This window comes from Oncorhynchus keta, chromosome 12 (genome assembly GCF_023373465.1).
Source record: "Oncorhynchus keta strain PuntledgeMale-10-30-2019 chromosome 12, Oket_V2, whole genome shotgun sequence".
Lineage (NCBI taxonomy): Eukaryota > Metazoa > Chordata > Actinopteri > Salmoniformes > Salmonidae > Oncorhynchus > Oncorhynchus keta.
This window is the reverse complement of record NC_068432.1, coordinates 43,264,582-43,283,823: the sequence shown is the minus strand read 5'-3', so window position 1 is coordinate 43,283,823 and position 19,242 is coordinate 43,264,582. Positions and strand designations below refer to the sequence as shown.

At 44.9% G+C, this 19,242-nt stretch overlaps 2 protein-coding genes across 2 annotated transcripts in view; one reads left to right on the top strand and one right to left on the bottom strand.

Annotated features, from left to right (window-relative positions):
- LOC118391538 (ras-GEF domain-containing family member 1B-B-like) overlaps window positions 1–3,418 on the bottom strand; it is a 41,646-nt gene extending 38,228 nt beyond the window's left edge. Inside the window, exon 1 of the mRNA XM_052458409.1 lies at window positions 3,246–3,418. The gene's annotated coding sequence lies outside the window, so the exon portion shown is untranslated. The remainder of the gene's footprint in view (window positions 1–3,245) is intronic.
- Window positions 3,419–7,846: 4,428 nt separating this feature from the next.
- Window positions 7,847–19,242, top strand: part of LOC127906512 (chondroitin sulfate proteoglycan 4-like) — a 13,526-nt gene continuing 2,130 nt past the window's right edge. Inside the window, exons 1-3 of the mRNA XM_052458735.1 lie at window positions 7,847–12,816; window positions 14,997–15,160; window positions 18,957–19,206. Coding sequence (XP_052314695.1) covers window positions 12,732–12,816; window positions 14,997–15,160; window positions 18,957–19,206 — 499 coding nt within the window. The 5' untranslated portion in view covers window positions 7,847–12,731. The remainder of the gene's footprint in view (window positions 12,817–14,996; window positions 15,161–18,956; window positions 19,207–19,242) is intronic.

Below are 19,242 nucleotides of genomic sequence, written 5' to 3'. Positions count from 1 at the left end.
GAATCTACACCTTTTTCTCCCTGAGTTTTCATTACACTGTGAAGAGACACACAGATACAGACACACGCATACGCAAACAAACGCTAGCACATGCACTCTACACACACATTACATTGTAATATTGTTATATGGTGGTATTATACATTTTGCATTGTAGATATGTAGTGGTGTAATAATGTTTTATGCTGTACTGTTTTATCTTTTGTTTTATGTGTAATGTAAGTGCCTTAATGTGTTTGGAGCCGAAGAAGAGTAGCTGCTGCCTGGGCAGGAACTAACAGGGATCCCTAGTAAATACTGAGGCTATCTGCCTCCTGGTTTGGGACAGAATTATTTTTAAATGAACCATTAGTTACCATATTTTGATTTACCCTAAGAATCAAGCTAATTGTCAGCCTCTAACCCTGTGTTTGTTGGGCAATGGGCACTTACTGCTCCTCTTCCTGGTGCTTTAGGCAGTTGTCAACGTACAGTAGACTATGCTAATTCATTTAATCAGCAACACAGAGTGAGAAATCATTAAATATGGTTCAAATAGGCACTTACTGTTCTGGAGGAGAAGAGAGGAGAGGTGTGGAGAGTAGAAGCAAAGAGAAGTGAAGAGTGAAGAGAGGAAAGAGTAGAGAAGAGGAGAGAGTTGAAGTGAGAAGAGAGGAAAGAGGAGAGAAGAGGAGATGAGGAGAAGTGAGAAGAGAGGAAAGAGGAGAGAAGAGGAGAGAGTTGAAGTGAGAAGAGAGGAAAGAGGAGAGAAGAGGAGAGAGTTGAAGTGAGAAGAGAGGAAAGAGGAGAGAAGAGGAGAGAGTTGAAGTGAGAAGAGAGGAAAGAGGAGAGAAGAGGAGAGAAGAAGAGAAGTGAGAAGAAGAGAAGTGAGGAGAGGTAAGAGGAGAGGAGAAGTGAGAAGAAGAGAAGTGAGGAGAGGTAAGAGGAGAGGAGAAGTGAGGAGTGGAGAAGAGGAGAGGTAAGAGGAGAGGAGAAGTGAGGAGTGGAGAAGAGGAGAGGTAAGAGGAGTGGAGAAGAGGAGAGGTAAGAGGAGAGGAGAAGTGAGGAGTGGAGAAGAGGAGAGGAGAAGTGAGGAGTGGAGAAGAGGAGAGGAGAAGTGAGGAGTGGAGAAGAGGAGAGGAGAAGTGAGGAGTGGAGAAGAGGAGAGGAGAAGTGAGGAGTGGAGAAGAGGAGAGGGGAAGAGAGGAGAAGAGAGGGGAAAGAGAAGAGAAGAGAGGGGAAGAGAAGAGAAGAGAGGGGAAGAGAAGAGAAGAGAGGGGAAGAGAAGAGAGGGGAAGAGAAGAGAAGAGAGGGGAAGAGAAGAGAAGAGAGGGGAAGAGAAGAGAGGAGAAGAGAAGAGAGGAGAAGAGAAGAGAGGGGAAGAGAAGAGAGGGGAAGAGAAGAGAGGGGAAGAGAAGAGAGGGGAAGAGAAGAGAGGGGAAGAGAGGAGAAGAGAAGAGAAGAGAGGGGAAGAGAAGAGAAGAGAGGGGAAGAGAAGAGAAGAGAGGGGAAGAGAAGAGAAGAGAGGGGAAGAGAAGAGAAGAGAGGGGAAGAGAGGGGAAGAGAAGAGAAGAGAGGGGAAGAGAAGAGAAGAGAAGAGGAGGGGAAGAGAAGAGAAGAGAAGAGAAGAGAAGAGAGGGGAAGAGAAGAGAAGAGAGGGGAAGAGAAGAGAAGAGAGGGAAGAGAAGAGAAGAGAAGAGAGGGGAAGAGAAGAGAAGAGAAGAGAGGGGAAGAGAAGAGAAGAGAGGGGAAGAGAAGAGAAGAGAGGGGAAGAGAAGAGAAGAGAAGAGAAGAGAAGAGAGGGGAAGAGAGGGAAGAGAGGAGAGGAGAGGGGAAGAGAAGAGAGGGGAAGAGAAGAGAAGAGAAGGGAAGAGAAGAGAAGGGAAGAGAGGGGAAGAGAAGAGAGGGGAAGAGAGGGGAAGAGAAGAGAGGGGAAGAGAAGAGAAGAGAAGAGAGGGGAAGAGAAGAGAAGGAAGAGAAGAGAAGAGAGGGGAAGAGAAGGGAAGAGAAGAGAAGAGAAGAGAAGAGAAGAGAGGGGAAGAGAAGAGAAGAGAGGGGAAGAGAAGAGAGGGGAAGAGAGGGGAAGAGAAGAGAAGAGAAGAGAGGGGAAGAGAAGAGAAGAGAAGAGAAGAGAGGGGAAGAGAAGAGAAGAGAGGGAAGAGAAGAGAAGAGAGGGGAAGAGAAGAGAAGAGAGGGGAAGAGAAGAGAAGAGAGGGGAAGAGAAGAGAAGAGAAGAGAAGAGAGGGGAAGAGAAGAGAAGAGAGGGGAAGAGAAGAGAGGGGAAGAGAAGAGAGGGGAAGAGAAGAGAGGGGAAGAGAAGAGAGGGGAAGAGGAGAGGAGGAAGAGGAGAGGAGGAAGAGGAGAGGAGGAAGAGGAGAGGAGGAAGAGAGGAGGAAGAGAGGAGGAAGAGAGGAGGAGAGGAGAGGAGAGAAGAGAAGAGAAGAGGAGAGAAGAGAAGAGAAGAGGAGAGGAGAGGAGAGGAGAGAAGAGAAGAGAAGAGCGTCATGCACTCTTGCATAATACCTTCTGTTCATACTGTTTAACCGTCTGCCCAAAGGGAATATGAAATCCAGATTTTACTGGACTGGGTGGACACTCATCATTACCTCAGCACCTGAGTCACCAGGAGTGTGAAGTGTCTAGGCCACAATCAGCCCCAGTGCTGACTAGCTGAGGTATACTGAGAGCCACAAGAAAAAAAGTAACCTGTTGCACTTTACACTGACAGGGGCGGCAGGGTAGCCTAGTGGTTAGAGCGTTGGACTAGTAACCGAAAGGTTGCAAGTTCAAATCCCTGAGCTGACAAGGTTACTCTGTTACTGACAAATCCCTGGGGTTACTGACAAGTTAACCCAATATTCCTAGGCTGTCATTGAAAATAAGAATTTGTTCTAAATAAAAACAAAAACACCAGCTCAGAATATAACATGGCACTTAATTCAATTATATATATATTGTACATTGTTTGCTAACTGATATAGGATGTATTAATGCCAAAATAATATGCAAAACAGGGAAGCCCCCATCCAAAAAAACAATGTGAGGCTCAAAACAGGTGGGGGAGATTGACGGGTCGCCACTGTCCATTACTAACCACACCTGCTATTGTCAACCATTGTGTTAGTGGCCTCAGAGATGCATCAAAGTGACACTTTAAAATGTCAGTAAAACAATCTTCAAGTGAAGTGACTACATAAACAGACCACTTCAGCATCAGTTCAATTTGAAAACAGAGTGGAATTTGCTCTTCCAACTTTTTAACTCACCTCTTCACCTATGCTTCCTTCCTCATCTTCCCCTGTCCCTCCATGTCACTCTTCAGCTGAAGTGCTGATCTTAAGGAACTGACAGGAATCAATCTGTCTGTGTGGATGTGCAGCATCCGTGTCAGGTTCTGACCTTTATTTCCTTTGTTTTGTCTTTATTTAATATGGTCAGGGCGTGAGTTGGGGTGGGCAGTCTGTGTGTTTTTCTATGTTGGGGTTTTGAGTTCAGCCTAGTATGGTTCCCAATCAGAGGCAGGTGTCGTTAGTTGTCTCTGATTGAGAATTATACTTAGGTAGCCTGGGTTTCACTTTTGAGTTGTGGGTGTTTGTTGCCACACGGTCCTGTTTCGGTTTAGTTTGTTTCACAGTTATTGTTTTGTAGCGTTCAGTTTATGTCTTTAAATAAATGTTATGGACACTTACCACGCTGCGCATTGGTCCTCCAATCCTTCTTGCTTCTCCTCCTCAGAAGAGGAGGAATGCCATATTACAATCCATCTCCAATCCAAAATTAAATCTAGAATCGGCTTCCTATTTCGCAACAAAGCCTCCTTCACTCATGCTGCCAAACATACCCTCATAAAACTGACTATTCTACCGATCCTTGACTTCGGCGATGTCATTTAAAAAATAGCCTCCAACACTCTACTCAAACTGGATGGAGTCTACCAGTGCCATCCGTTTTGTCACCAAAGCCCCATATACTACCCACCACTACAACCTGTATGCTCTCGTTGGCTGGCCCTCGTTACATATTCGTCGCCAAACCCACTGGCTCCAGGTCATCTAAGTCTTTGCTAGGTAAAGCCCCGCCTTATTACATTTACATTTAAGTCATTTAGCAGACGCTCTTATCCAGAGCGACTTACAAATTGTGACATCCAGTGGAACAGCCACTTTACAATAGTGCATCTAAATCTTTTAGGGGGGGGGGGGTGAGAAGGATTACTTATCCTATCCTAGGTATTCCTTAAAGAGGTGGGGTTTCAGGTGTCTCCGGAAGGTGGTGATTGACTCCGCTGTCCTGGCGTCGTGAGGGAGTTTGTTCCACCATTGGGGGGCCAGAGCAGCGAACAGTTTTGACTGGGCTGAGCGGGAACTGTACTTCCTCAGTGGTAGGGAGGCGAGCAGGCCAGAGGTGGATGAACGCAGTGCCCTTGTTTGGGTGTAGGGCCTGATCAGAGCCTGGAGGTACTGAGGTGCCATTCCCCTCACAGCTCCGTAGGTAAGCACCATGGTCTTGTAGCGGATGCAAGCTTCAACTGGAAGCCAGTGGAGAGAGCGGAGGAGCGGGGTGACGTGTGAGAACTTGGGAAGGTTGAACACCAGACGGGCTGCGGCGTTCTGGATGAGTTGTAGGGGTTTAATGGCACAGGCAGGGAGCCCAGCCAACAGCGAGTTGCAGTAATCCAGACGGGAGATGACAAGTGCCTGGATTAGGACCTGCGCCGCTTCCTGTGTGAGGCAGGGTCGTACTCTGCGGATGTTGTAGAGCATGAACCTACAGGAACGGGCCACCGCCTTGATGTTAGTTGAGAACGACAGGGTGTTGTTCAGGATCACGCCAAGGTTCTTAGCGCTCTGGGAGGAGGACACAATGGAGTTGTCAACCGTGATGGCGAGATCATGGAACGGGCAGTCCTTCCCCGGGAGGAAGAGCAGCTCCGTCTTGCCGAGGTTCAGCTTGAGGTGGTGATCCGTCATCCACACTGATATGTCTGCCAGACATGCAGAGATGCGGTTCGCCACCTGGTCATCAGAAGGGGGAAAGGAGAAGATTAATTGTGTGTCGTATGCATAGCAATGATAGGAGAGACCATGTGAGGTTATGACAGAGCCAAGTGACTTGGTGTATAGCGAGAATAGGAGAGGGCCTAGAACAGAGCCCTGGGGGACACCAGTGGTGAGAGCGCGTGGTGAGGAGACAGATTCTCGCCACGCCACCTGGTAGGAGCGACCTGTCAGGTAGGACGCAATCCAAGCGTGGGCCGCGCCGGAGATGCCCAACTCGGAGAGGGTGGAGAGGAGGATCTGATGGTTCACAGTATCGAAGGCAGCCGATAGGTCTAGAAGGATGAGAGCAGAGGAGAGAGAGTTAGCTTTAGCAGTGCGGAGCGCCTCCGTGATACAGAGAAGAGCAGTCTCAGTTGAATGACTAGTCTTGAAACCTGACTGATTTGGATCAAGAAGGTCATTCTGAGAGATAGCGGGAGAGCTGGCCAAGGACGGCACGTTCAAAAGTTTTGGAGAGAAAAGAAAGAAGGGATACTGGTCTGTAGTTGTTGACATCGGAGGGATCGAGTGTAAGTTTTTTCAGAAGGGGTGCAACTCTCGCTCTCTTGAAGACGGAAGGGACGTAGCCAGCGGTCAGGGATGAGTTGATGAGCGAGGTGAGGTAAGGGAGAAGGTCTCCGGAAATGGTCTGGAGAAGAGAGGAGGGGATAGGGTCAAGCGGACAGGTTGTTGGGCGGCCGGCCGTCACAAGACGCGAGATTTCCGGAGACCTTCTCCCTTACCTCACCTCGCTCATCAACTCGTGTGGTCCTTCTGTAGCTCAGTTGGTAGAGCATGGCGCTTGTAACGCCAGGGTAGTGGGTTCGATTCCCGGGACCACCCATACGTAGAATGTATGCACACATGACTGTAAGTCGCTTTGGATAAAAGCGTCTGCTAAATGGCATATATTATATATTATTATCATTATTTCATCTGGAGAGAGAGGGGAGAAAGAGGTCAGAGCACAGGGTAGGGCAGTGTGAGCAGAACCAGCGGTGTCGTTTGACTTAGCAAACGAGGATCGGATGTCGTCGACCTTCTTTTCAAAATGGTTGACGAAGTCATCTGCAGAGAGGGAGGAGGGGGGGGAGGAGGATTCAGGAGGGAGGAGAAGGTGGCAAAGAGCTTCCTAGGGTTAGAGGCAGATGCTTGGAATTTAGAGTGGTAGAAAGTGGCTTTAGCAGCAGAGACAGAGGAGGAAAATGTAGAGAGGAGGGAGTGAAAGGATGCCAGGTCCGCAGGGAGGCGAGTTTTCCTCCATTTCCGCTCGGCTGCCCGGAGCCCTGTTATCTCAGCTCACTGCTCACCATAGCAACAACCACCCATAGCACACGCACCAGCAGGTATATTTAACTGGTCATCCCCAAAGCCAACACTTCCTTTGGCTGCTTTTCCTTCCAGTTCTCTGCTGCTAATGACTGGAACGAACTGCAAAATTCACTGAAGCTGGAGACTTATCTCCCTCTCTAACTTTAAGCATCAGCTGTTCGAGCAGCTTACTGATCACTGTACCTGTACACAGCCCATCTGTAAATAGCACACCCAACTACCTCATCCCCATATTGTTATTTATCTTCTTGCTCTTTTGCACTCCAGTATTTGCACTTGCACATCATCATCTGCACATCCATCACTCCAGTGTTAATGCTTAATTGTAAATATTTTGCCTCTATGGCCTATTTATTGACTTACCTCCCCAATCTTCTACATTTGCACACACTGTCTTTCTATTTTTATTTTCTTTTGTGTTGACTGTACGTTTGTTTATGTGTAACTCTGTGTTTTTGTCACACTGCTATGCTTTATCTTGGCCAGGTCGCAGTTGTAAATGAGAACTTGTTCTCAACTGGCCTACCTGGTTAAATAAAGGTGATCTTTTTTACAAAATAAAATAGGCTGTACTATATAGGGAATAGGGTGCCATTTGGGACGCAAATAGTTTGGGACATTTTTTTCTCAATAAACCACAAAGGGCTGGCCCTCCCTCCCTCTCTGTCTGCATCACATAAGGTCCACACTATGGATACCACTGGGATTAGACTAATCTGCCACAGACTGTCCCGTCTAAGGGGGTTGAGAAGCACCTCTCTGCCAGAGACATGCATGGAAAGAGACAGAAATGGGCCTTGGGGGGCTTTGATTACTAATCCCTACTGATCAGAGGTCCACACTAACTCAACCTGCTCCAGAGATGCAGTCACAATCCCCAAGTCCAGAACAGACAATGGGAGGCGCACAGTACTACAAAGAGCCATGACAACATAGAAATCTATTCCACATCTGGTAACTGATGCAAGCAGAAGAATCAGATTTTTTAAAAACTGATAAAAATGCATCTTATGGAACAGCGAGCTCTGTTTTAAGTTTTGTATTTATTTTCTTAGTCAACCTGTTCTGTTTCGTTGTGTTCTTGAATGTAGCCCTGTCTTTCATTTTTGTTCATTGATGTTACCTGTGTTAGTCACTCACTGTCACAGCTTTCCTCCTGGGAAGGATAGGAGGACCAAAATGCAGCGTGGTTATTTATAAACATCTTTAATGAAAGATGAAAACGTGAACACTCTACAAAATAAGAAAACGTGGAAAAACCAAAACAGTCCTAACTGGTGCAAAACACAGAGACCGGAACAATCACCCACAAGATACCTAAAGAATATGGCTGCCTAAATATGGTTCCCAATCAGAGACAACAATAAACACCTGCGTCTGATTGAGAACCACTCCAGGCAACCATAGACTTACCTAGAACACTCAACTGAACACAACCCCATAGACTACAAAAAACCCTAGACAAAACAAGACACATACATCTTTTTTTTAATGTTTTATTTATTTCACCTTTATTTAACCAAGTAGGCTAGTTGAGAACAAGTTCTCATTTGCAACTGCGACCTGGCCAAGATAAAGCATAGCAGTGTGAACAGACAACACAGAGTTACACATGGAGTAAACAATTAACAAGTCAATAACACAGTAGAAAAAAAGGGGAGTCTATATACAATGTGTGCAAAAGGCATGAGGAGGTAGGCGAATAATTACAATTTTGCAGATTAGCACTGGAGTGATAAATGATCAGATGGTCATGTACAGGTAGAGATATTGGTGTGCAAAAGAGCAGAAAAGTAAATAAATAAAAACAGTATGGGAATGAGGTAGGTAAAAATGGGTGGGCTATTTACCGATAGACTATGTACAGCTGCAGCGATCGGTTAGCTGCTCTGATAGCAGATGTTTGAAGTTGGTGAGGGAGATAAAAGTCTCCAACTTCAGCGATTTTTGCAATTTGTTCCAGTCACAGGCAGCAGAGAACTGGAACGAAAGGCGGCCAAATGAGGTGTTGGCTTTAGGGATGATCAGTGAGATACACCTGGTGGAGCGTGTGCTACGGATGGGTGTTGCCATCGTGACCAGTGAACTGAGATAAGGCGGAGGTTTACCTAGCATGGACTTGTAGATGACCTGGAGCCAGTGGGTCCAGGTCACACCCTGGCCTAACCAAAATAACTCACTAGCAGTCTAACTCACTAACTCAACCTGCTCCAGAGATGCAGTCAGGAAGGCAGAGCAGTCAGAGCAGGTAGACTGAAAGGCAGACAGGCAGCCAGGCAGTAAAACAGACAGGAAGTCAAACAGGCAGCCAGGCAGTAAAACAGACAGGCAGGCAGACAGGCAGTAAACAGACAAGCAGGCAGGGCAAAGTAGTCAGGCAGACATGCAGGGCTTTAAACAGTGCCAAGAATTGGAATGATCTGGACTATAGATGGACAGCACACAACCAGGAGAGAATTGCTTGGCTCATCCATTCACAGTAGCACCCCCCTCTCCACCCCGTTCCACCTCCAACTCTTCATTCTAGTGTGCTCAAGACAAAGTGGTTGTGACTCAGACCCATAACAAACACAGTTTAAGTTAGTTAGACTAGAGAGAGCTAACCACTCACTAGAGACCTCTAGTCACCCTCTATAAAAGGTGTCAGCTGGTCTCACACAGCATGCAGGGACGAGGGGATCTGAGAGAGGGTGAGATCAAATGTCAAAAGAATTCCACTGAGCACCCGGAATCTGGAATCTTCAAGTGGGGCTTCTCGGCTCTCTGTTACCATTGAGAGTTTACAAATCTCCACGGGAAGCTCTTACAGGATAAGAACTCAAGCATTCCATAAAGTATAGACAAATAGATTGGTCATCCTAAACAATTTAAACAGAAGACCTCAAGCATTACATAACTCAAACATTGCATTGCAACAAAGTACAGTCCCGACGGTCTATAGAGACAGAAAGATGGGCAATCTTAAACAACTTGGATCTGTTTTCAATAACTTTGTTTTCCCTTGGTCCTCCAAGTTGTGTAATCCTACATGTTTAAAGGCCTCTCATGCCATCACACATTATTTGTGGTATCTCTAGAATGCAGCCTGTCTGTATGTGGAAAAACCCCAGACTGATTGATTCTGTGGTACAGTAGGTATTATTTCTGGCCTTAGCTCAGCTGAGCAGCCAGGGGTGTTTTATGCAACAATCCGCTAGCCTACGCGATCAGCCACAAATAGTCTCTGCTAGGCCCTTATACTGTACACAACCCATATTTACATAGACATTTGTATTGCATCGATCTGGAGAGGCTTTAGTCCCGGTTGTTAGATTATTAACGATCATTCATCCCTTCACACACCCACGAATAGAGCTATTGCAGTGTATCAGAGTTTTAGTTCAGGTCGTTGTGTAGGTTAACCTTCCCTTTTCATAAAGCCACTTGACTACATCCCTCTCAATACAGTATATCTTTATCTATTTCAATGGAAATCCTTTCATTCTTGCTGTCACATTACAGCTCTCAACCAGCCAAATTACATAATTGCATAAATCTCCATGTTTATTTTCAACTTTACCAACGGTTCCCTCTCTCGTGCCACAGAAAAATAACTAGCCGTGTAATGGCCACATGGTCTGTAACTGTCAGACACTGGGCTCTCTCTCTATCAAAGGATACAGCTGAGGCCAGTGTTGCTGTGCTCAGTTTGAACAATCACAGACATTCATGTTAACTGAATCAGTCAACGGTGGCGTTGGTCTAAACTCCTGTGCAGTGACCTGTTTCTGCTGTTCTCTCTCTCTCTCTCTCTCTCTCTCTCTCTCTCTCTCTCTCTGCTGCTTGTTTTGGATTTTTTTATTTATTTGGGTCACGACAAGTTAAAATGACACTGTTTCAAAAGCATATTATGATATAAACATGTGTATCTAAATCTCTATAAGAGATCATATGGGATTAATTGACTATTTATATTTTCTTCAAATATCTATTGTTGCTTCCCAGATCTCAAAAGGTTATTCAGTAATCATTACTAATAGTGAACATCTAAATATAATGTCCGTATTTCTCTGAACGATTTTCTAAATATAAAATACTTGCCTTAATTTTAAAATCCAAAATGTTCCTCACTGCTGAAGAGGACTAGATATTGGATATTACAGAACCAACTTCCTATCCAAAACTTTGCATGATTGAATTAGGGTGTACAGAACGTCTCCCTTAAGACCATGCATGGCCATGGAGTTAGGGATTGAATAGCACTCTCTGATGGCCATGAGTGGAAATGTCAGAGTTTTGAGAATGCTCCTTGTGTAACAGAATAACTTTACGTCCCCTCGCCCATACCCGGGCGCGAACCAGGGACCTTCTGCACACATCAACAACAGTCACCCTCGAAACATCTTTACCCATCGCTCCACAAAAGCCGCAGCCCTTGCAGAGCAAGGGGAACTACTACTTCAAGGTCTCAGAGCAAGTGACGTAACCGATTGAAACGCTATTTAGCACGCACCGCTAACTAAGCTAGCCGTTTCACATCCGTTACACTTGAACGACATGGAGTGTACAAAATATTAAGAACACCTTCTCAGTTGGTCAGGGCATGGATTAAATCAAATAAAATCAAATCAAATGTATTTATATAGCCCTTCGTATATCAGCTGATATCTCAAAGTGCTGTACAGAAACCCAGCCTAAAACCCCAAACAGCAAGCAATGCAGGTGTAGAAGCACGGTGGCTAGGAAAAACTCCCTAGAAAGGCCAAAACCTAGGAAGAAACCTAGAGAGGAACCAGGCTATGTGGGGTGGCCAGTCCTCTTCTGGCTGTGCCGGGTGGAGATTATAACAGAACATGGCCAAGATGTTCAAATGTTCATAAATGACCAGCATGGTCGAATAATAATAAGGCAGAACAGTTGAAACTGGAGCAGCAGCACGGTCAGGTGGACTGGGGAAAGCAAGGAGTCATCATGTCAGGTAGTCCTGGGGCACGGTCCTTGGGCTCAGGTCCTCCGAGAGAGAGAAAGAAAGAGAGAATTAGAGAGAGCATATGTGGGGTGGCCAGTCCTCTTCTGGCTGTGCCGGGGGTAGATTATAACAGAACATGGCTAAGATGTTCAAATGTTCATAAATGACCAGCATGGTCGAATAATAATAAGGCAGAACAGTTGAAACTGGTTACAGGGTGTCGAACGTGTTCCACAGGGATCCTGGCCCATGTTGACTCCAATGCTTCCCACAATTGTGTTGGCTGGATGTCCTTTGAGTGGTGGACCATTCTTGATACACATTGGAAACTGTTGAGTGTGAAAAACCCATCACCGTTGCAGTTCTTGACACACTCAAACCGGTGCGCCTGGCACCTACAATACCCCATTTCAAAGGCACTTAAATCTTTCGTATTGCCCATACACTCTCTGAATGGCACACATACACAATCCACCTCAATTGTCTCAAGGCTTAAACATCCGTCTTTAACGTGTCTCCTCTCCTTCATCTACACTGGTTGAAGTGGATTTAACAGGTGACAACAATAATGGATGATAGCTTTCACCTGGATTCACCTGGTCAGTCTGTCATGGAAAGAGGACTGAGTGTTTTGTACATTCAGTATAGAGTACATTACTGCTTTTTGCTATAATAATACTCATGTTTAAGAGAGGCCAAAGAAACTTATTGTACAATATACAGTATATTATATACTATTAACAAACTATTTTATTTATTAAATCTTTAGTAGGGGAGAGTCCCGTTGAGACCAAGTCTCTTTCTACAAGGGAGCCTTTCATTACAAAGCATAAATGAATAAGTCAACATGTAACATGTAGGTAAACGCACAATGTGTTTGAAGTTTAAAAATTCGTTTTCTAAGAACAATTGTATTTGGAGAAAAGGTTAGGTTTATAGGTTTATTTGGTAAAAATATGTCGATGTATCAAAGCTGCAGGCCTACATTTGCCAATAGGCGAACTGACAGGGCGGGGCTATAGTTCACGTCCCTCCTCTGACGTTATTTTGCGTGATATCGTGATGGATACACAGGTACACTGGAAACTGGTTTTCACTCGTTACCACAGCCACAAAGTCAAAACTGTCTTTATCGTAAAGATTCATGATTTTTCTGTTGATTTTTTTTGGTTTTAGTTTTAGGTTAGGGTTAGGCATAAGGTTAGCAGTGTGGTAAAGGTTAGGTTTAAAATTACATTTTAAAACCATACATTGAAGAAATAGGCGGGGTTTGTGACTTTGTGACTGTGGTAATTAAGGACGACCCTGCACACTGGACTTTACACTCAAAGTTGGGAATGAGTGGGGTCAATGGCGGTACCGCCAGTAAAAACAATGGCATTTAAAAAGGTCCCAGATTTCTCTCTAAACGGAAAGTAATGAAAGAGTAAACTATGGAGACCTTCCTAATGTTATTAAACGAGTTGTTTCTCATCAAGCTTCTTCTTATGTTTCTCTCCAGCGGACAAGTGTTGGGAGGTAAAGTACAGAAAACCTGTGTAATTCTTTGTCCATATGAAAACTTCCTCTTGCATTTTTCATGAGAATGATACATTATGGTATGATAATATAATTAGCATCTATCTATTTAAATGTTGACTCATTTGTATTGTGCAATCTAGGCCAACTAGTCTACTGTATATGCGATTTTCTTTTATTGGCAGATTGACTTGCATTCAGGGATTTTGACGTTTAGATAAAATCACATTTATTTGTTCGATTATAATAATACATTGCATGAAGCATTATTGTTATGTTGTCGTTATAAGAACAGAAGAAGGTGGCAGATTTATAATTCAAAGTGATGCAGTGTTATAGCAGCCAGATTAATATTAATCCAATTAGTTAAGCATCTATAAACGCGATAAGACCTCGTAGGAGGACACTGCCAGTGACACGATAACATAGGCTGCTACTATGTATTTGGAGCAGAAGTCTCCTGGCAGTATGTCTTTTTCTATAGCTATTTGCGAATATATATATATATAAACTAGCATTAGTTTTATTACATTGTTATAACCACATAATTAAATATAATATTACATTGTATCGCTATGGTTCTACCATCTGATCAAATCAAATTTATTTATATAGCCCTTAGTACATCAGCTGATATCTCAAAGTGCTGTACAGAAACCCGGCCTAAAACCCCAAACAGCAAGCAATGCAGGTGTAGAAGCACGGTGGCTAGGAAAAACTCCCTAGAAAGGCCAAAACCTAGGAAGAAACCTAGAGAGGAACCAGGCTATGTGGGGTGGCCAGTCCTCTTCTGGCTGTGCCGGGTGGAGATTATAACAGAACATGGCCAAGATGTTCAAAAATGACCAGCATGGTCGAATAATAAGGCAGAACAGTTGAAACTGGAGCAGCAGCACGGTCAGGTGGACTGGGGACAGCAAGGAGTCATCATGTCAGGTAGTCCAGGGGCATGGTCCTAGGGCTCAGGTCCTCCGAGAGAGAGAGCGAAAGAGAGAATTAGAGAGAGCATATGTGGGGTGGCCAGTCCTCTTCTGGCTGTGCTGGGTGGAGATAACAGAACATTGCCAAGATGTTAAAATGTTCATAAATGACCAGCATGGTCGAATAAAAAGGCAGAACAGTTGCTTTTTTCTGATGCTTTTTCCATGGCTGACCAGATTTAGGTTTATAGTGTAAGTGAGTTGGAACTATCCAATATAGTGTTTCCCCAAATTGGCCTAGTCTATTCAATGATAATGGGTTGCTTTGTGAGATGTCAACTGTGATTCTGCCAATGATGCAACTAACTACTGAAGGAACAGCAGTCCTGATGTAGTAGACGGCATGTTTTAGGTCAGCATTTGGAAAGTTGCACTGCCTGACCTCATGCACTACTATTATGGCACCTTGCCACTTGTGTTTTTCTCCTCACACTATTCAGTCTGGAATAATCAGATAAATACTTACTGACACCATTAGTTTGGCCTCACCTGACCCTTTTACTCTGGGAATCATAGGTCATTCACAAATATTCTCTACACACTCACTTTCCTTCCAATATCCTCCAGATATTCTGAATCTGAATGATGTCCCGACAGCAGCACAATCTGCCTATTTTTCCAGTTAGAACCATGCTCAGGGCATGAGAGTTTACATGAATTGAATTCAGATACAGCCAGTAAAGGTCACAGACACTTTGCAATAATAGCGAGCACTTAGTCACTGTAGCAGGGAAATCAATAAGTTAAATGGGATGCTGACAAAGGGAAGACCTCATTTTGCTGCCTCAATAGGCTAAATGATTGTTGTTAGCATTCCCATGTGCTTTAAGAAAGGGAAAATCCAACAGGGACAGAGTTAGTGTGTTATGCAAGTTAACAAAGGCTGAATATATACATTATAATGCTGAATATTTACATGACTTGTTTTTGGGTTCTCTAAAAAGAAAATGAGCGAGGAAGATTAGGCCTAATGCGTTGTTTTGCAGCATGAAAAATAGGCTGCCCTTTGGCACCACTGGAATAGAATGGGTGGGTGCAACCCACTATGATACAGAATTTATCTTCAGTGTATGGAAATAAACCCTGCAGAATACAGCAACAGGCTGTGACATGATTAGCACCTAGCTGAACCAAATCTTATTATTCCTAAATCTGATGACATCATATAGAATGATTTTTCAATCTGCTGTTTGTACACAGCCTCATTCTACGGGGATGGATATGTCCAGCTGAGGACTGTGGAGTTGTCCAGCCGAACGTCGCTCCATGTGCGCTTCCGCACTTCAAGTCACAGTGGACTACTTTTCATGGCTGCCGGGGAGACAGACTTCCTCCTGCTAGAGCTGCACTCTGGTCGCCTGCAGGTGAGAACACACCTTACAGATAAACAGACATGCCGGAGCTCAGAGATTGTAGGTGAGAACACACCTTACAGATAAACAGACATGCTGTAGCTTAGATTAGCATATTACTTCATAGGCTCAAAGCAATGCTCCCGGGTGGGGCAGCGGTCTAAGGCACAGCATGTCAGTGCTAGAGGCATCACTGCAAACACCCTGGTTTGAATCCAGGCTGTATCACAACCGGCTGTGATTGGGAATCCCACAGAGTGGCGCACAATTGGCCCAACGTTGTCCTGGTTTTAATTAACTGACTTGCCTAGTTAAATGAAAGTTAAATTTAAACAAATGCTCACCTTACACACTACACTCTTAATAAAAAAAGTGCTATCTAGTGTCAGGGATTTCCTCTTCTTCCGAAGAGGAGAGGCGAAAAGGATCAGAGGACCAATATGCGGCGTGGTAAGTGTCCATGGTTCTTTTAATACGTAAATGTACACATGAGCACTACAAACCGATAAACATGGAAAACCTAAACAGTCCTATCTGAGACAGAGACAGGAACAATCACCCACAAACACACAGTGAAACCCAGGCTAGCTAAGTATGATTCTCAATCAGAGACAACTAATGACACCTGCCTCTGATTGAGAACCATACTAGGCCGAAACATAGAAATACCCCAAAACATAGAAAAACAAACATAGACTGCCCACCCAACTCACGCCCTGACCATACTAAATAATGACAAAACAAAGGAAATAAAGATCAGAACGTGACATCTAGAACATGAAAGGTTCCTGGTAGAACCCTTTTGGGTTCTGTGTAGAACCCTTTCCATAGAGGGCTCTACAGGTGGCCTAGCAGGAACGTCTGCCGTTCTGCCCTTGAGCAAGGCAGTTAACCCCCAGCAACAACTGCTCCCCATGCGCCGATGACTTCAATTAAGGCAACCCCCGTACATCTCTGATTCAGAGGGGTTGGGTTAAACGTGGAAGACACATTTCGGTTGAATGCATTCAGTTGTGCAAATGACTAGGTATCCCTTTCCCCAAAGGGGTTTTATCTGGAATCTAAAAAAAAAAGAACCCCTTTTGTGGAACCCTACTTTCTAAGAGTGTATCTACTGTCCAGACTAGATCAGAAAATACTGTCACACCTCCCGAGTGGTGCAGTGGTCTAAGGCACTGCAACGATACCACAGACCAAGGTTTCTTTCCCGGGCTGTGCCACAACCGACCCAGCGTCGTCCGGGTTACGGGAAGGTTTGGCTGGTGGGATTTTACTTGGTTCACCGTGCTCTCGCGACACCTTGTGGCGGGCCGGGTGCCTGCGGCGTGACCCCAATTGCCAGTTGAACAGAGTTTCCTCCGACACATTGGTGTGGTTGGCTTCCGGGTTAAGCTGGCGAGTGTTAAGGAGTGCGGTTAGGCAGGTCATGTTTCGGAGGACGCATGACTCCACCTCCGCCTCTCCTGAGCCCGTTGGGGTAAAATACCCCCCCCAAATATTTTTTAAATACTGTCACTGTAGAGATGACTACAACAACATCAGTTTTGACCACTGTGATTACGTATAACTCAGTACTGCTCTTAGCACTTCTACTTTGGAGCACAGACAAGCCACAACAACAATTTCTCTAGATTACAGATTGTGGACACCCCTTCAAATGACTATTTCAGCCACACCCGTTGTTGACAGGTGTATAAAACCGAGCACCAAGCCATGCAATCTTCATAGACAAACATTGGGAATAGAATTGCCTTACTGAAGTGGCACCGTCATAGCATTTCTGCCCTGCTAGAGCTGCCCCAGTCAACTGGAAGTGCTGTTATTGTGAAGTGAAAGCGTCTAGGAGCAACAACGGCTTAGCCGCGAAGTGGTAGGCCACACAAGCTCACAGAACAGGACCACCGAGTGCTGAAGTGCACCACGTTTAAAATCGTCTGTCCTCGGTTGCAACACTCACTACCGAGTTCCAAACTGCCTCTGGAAGCAACGTCAGCATAAGAACTGTTCGTTGGGAGCTTCATGAAATGGGTTTCCATAGCAGAACAGCTTCTAAAATCACCATGTGTAATGCCAAGCGTCGGCTGGAGTGGTTTAAAGCTCGTCGCCATTGGACTCTGGAGCAGTGGAAACGCGTTATCTAGAGTGAATCAGAGGAATAATGGTCTGGGGCTGTTTTTTCATGGTTTGGGCAATAGGCCCCTTAGTTCCAGTGAAGGGATCAGTGTGGAATAACTTGACTGGCCTGCACAGAGCCCTGACCTCAACCCCATCGGAGACCTTTGGGATGAATTGGAGTGCCGACTACAAGCCAGGCCCAACATCAGTGCCTGACCTCACTAATGCTCTTGTGGCTGAATGGAAGCAAGTCCCCGCAGCAATGTTCCAACATCTAGTGGAAAGTGACTAACTCCATATTAATGCCCATGATTTTGGAATTAAATGTTTGACCAGCAGGTGTCCACATACTTCTGGCCATGTAGTGTATATAGGGAGTTATTATCTTCAGAATGGCCAAAGGTTAAACCCAGAGGAAGGCTATGTTCCTATTGCTTTCATAGAAAAAAAGACCACCGTGAGTTTAAGGATTTACCACAGTCCCTGACAAGTTCATTCATGAATTTTCTGGAAGAGACCACAGTCGGTTAAATGTTAGTATCTGCTGCAGCATGTAAGGTTATAGTTGATGTGTGGCTGTAAATGTGGTGGAATGGATTCAACCTGGCATCCTGCTTGTGAATGACCTCTACTATGACCTCTGCTATGTCAGACAGAAATATGCGGAGGAGAACAACCTTGATGTGCTACTTTCCTGAACCATTCTGTTGTTTGATGATTTTTGTAACAAATCTGTAATGTTCTTACAAAATAACCACCAATTAGTATTTTGTTAATTAAAAAAAACATTTCTTGATACCTTCATCTCTCATTTACCCCTCCTTCATCTCTCCTTAATCTTTCCTTCATCTCTCCTTTATCACACCTTCATCTCTCCTTTATCCCTCCTTCATCTCTCCTTCATCCCTCCTTCATCTCTCCTTTGTCTCTCCTTTATCCCACCTTCATCTCTCCTTGATCCCTCCTTCATCTCTCCTTTATCCCTTCTTCATCTCTCATTGATCCCTCCTTCATCTCTCCTTTATCCCTCCTTCATCTCTCTTTCATCTCTCCTTTATCACACCTTCATCTCTCATTGATCCCTCCTTCATCTCTCCTTTATCCCTCCTTCATCTCTCCTTTATCCCTCCTTCATCTCTCCTTCATCTCTCCTTTATCATACCTTCATCTCTCATTGATCCCTCCTTCATCTGTCCTTCATCTCTCCTTTATCATACCTTCATCTCTCATTGATCCCTCCTTCATCTCTCCTTTATCCCTCCTTCATCTCTCCTTTATCCCCCCTTCATCTCTCCTTCATCTCTCCTTTATCCCTCCTTCATCTCTCCTTTATCATACCTTCATCTCTCATTGATCCCTCCTTCATCTCTCCTTCATCTCTCCTTTATCCCTCCTTCATCTCTCCTTCATCTCTCCTTTATCATACCTTCATCTCTCATTGATCCCTCCTTCATCTCTCCTTTATCCTTCCTTCATCTCTCCTTTATCCCTCCTTCATCTCTCCTTCATCTCTCCTTTATCCCTCCTTCATCTCTCCTTTATCATACCTTCATCTCTCATTGATCCCTCCTTCATCTCTCCTTCATCTCTCCTTTATCCCTCCTTCATCTCTCCTTCATCTCTCCTTTATCATACCTTCATCTCTCATTGATCCCTCCTTCATCTCTCCTTTATCATTCTTTCTTTCGCTCAGGTTCAGTTGGATTTGGGATCAGGTGAGCGTACCCTCCGCTCTGAGAAGGGGGTTCATCTGAACGACTTGGCCTGGCACTCTGTGGAGCTCCAACACGACCAGCACAACGTCACTCTGTCGGTGGACCGCTACTCTCACACCAGCGTCAGGATCCCCGGGCCAGACCTGGACCTCAGTGTCCATGATGGGTTGTTTGTTGGTGGGACGGTTGGCCTGGACAAACCCTACCTCCATAGTGACGATGCCACAGGTTGGGTTAAAAGAAAAATATTCGATTTAAGTTATA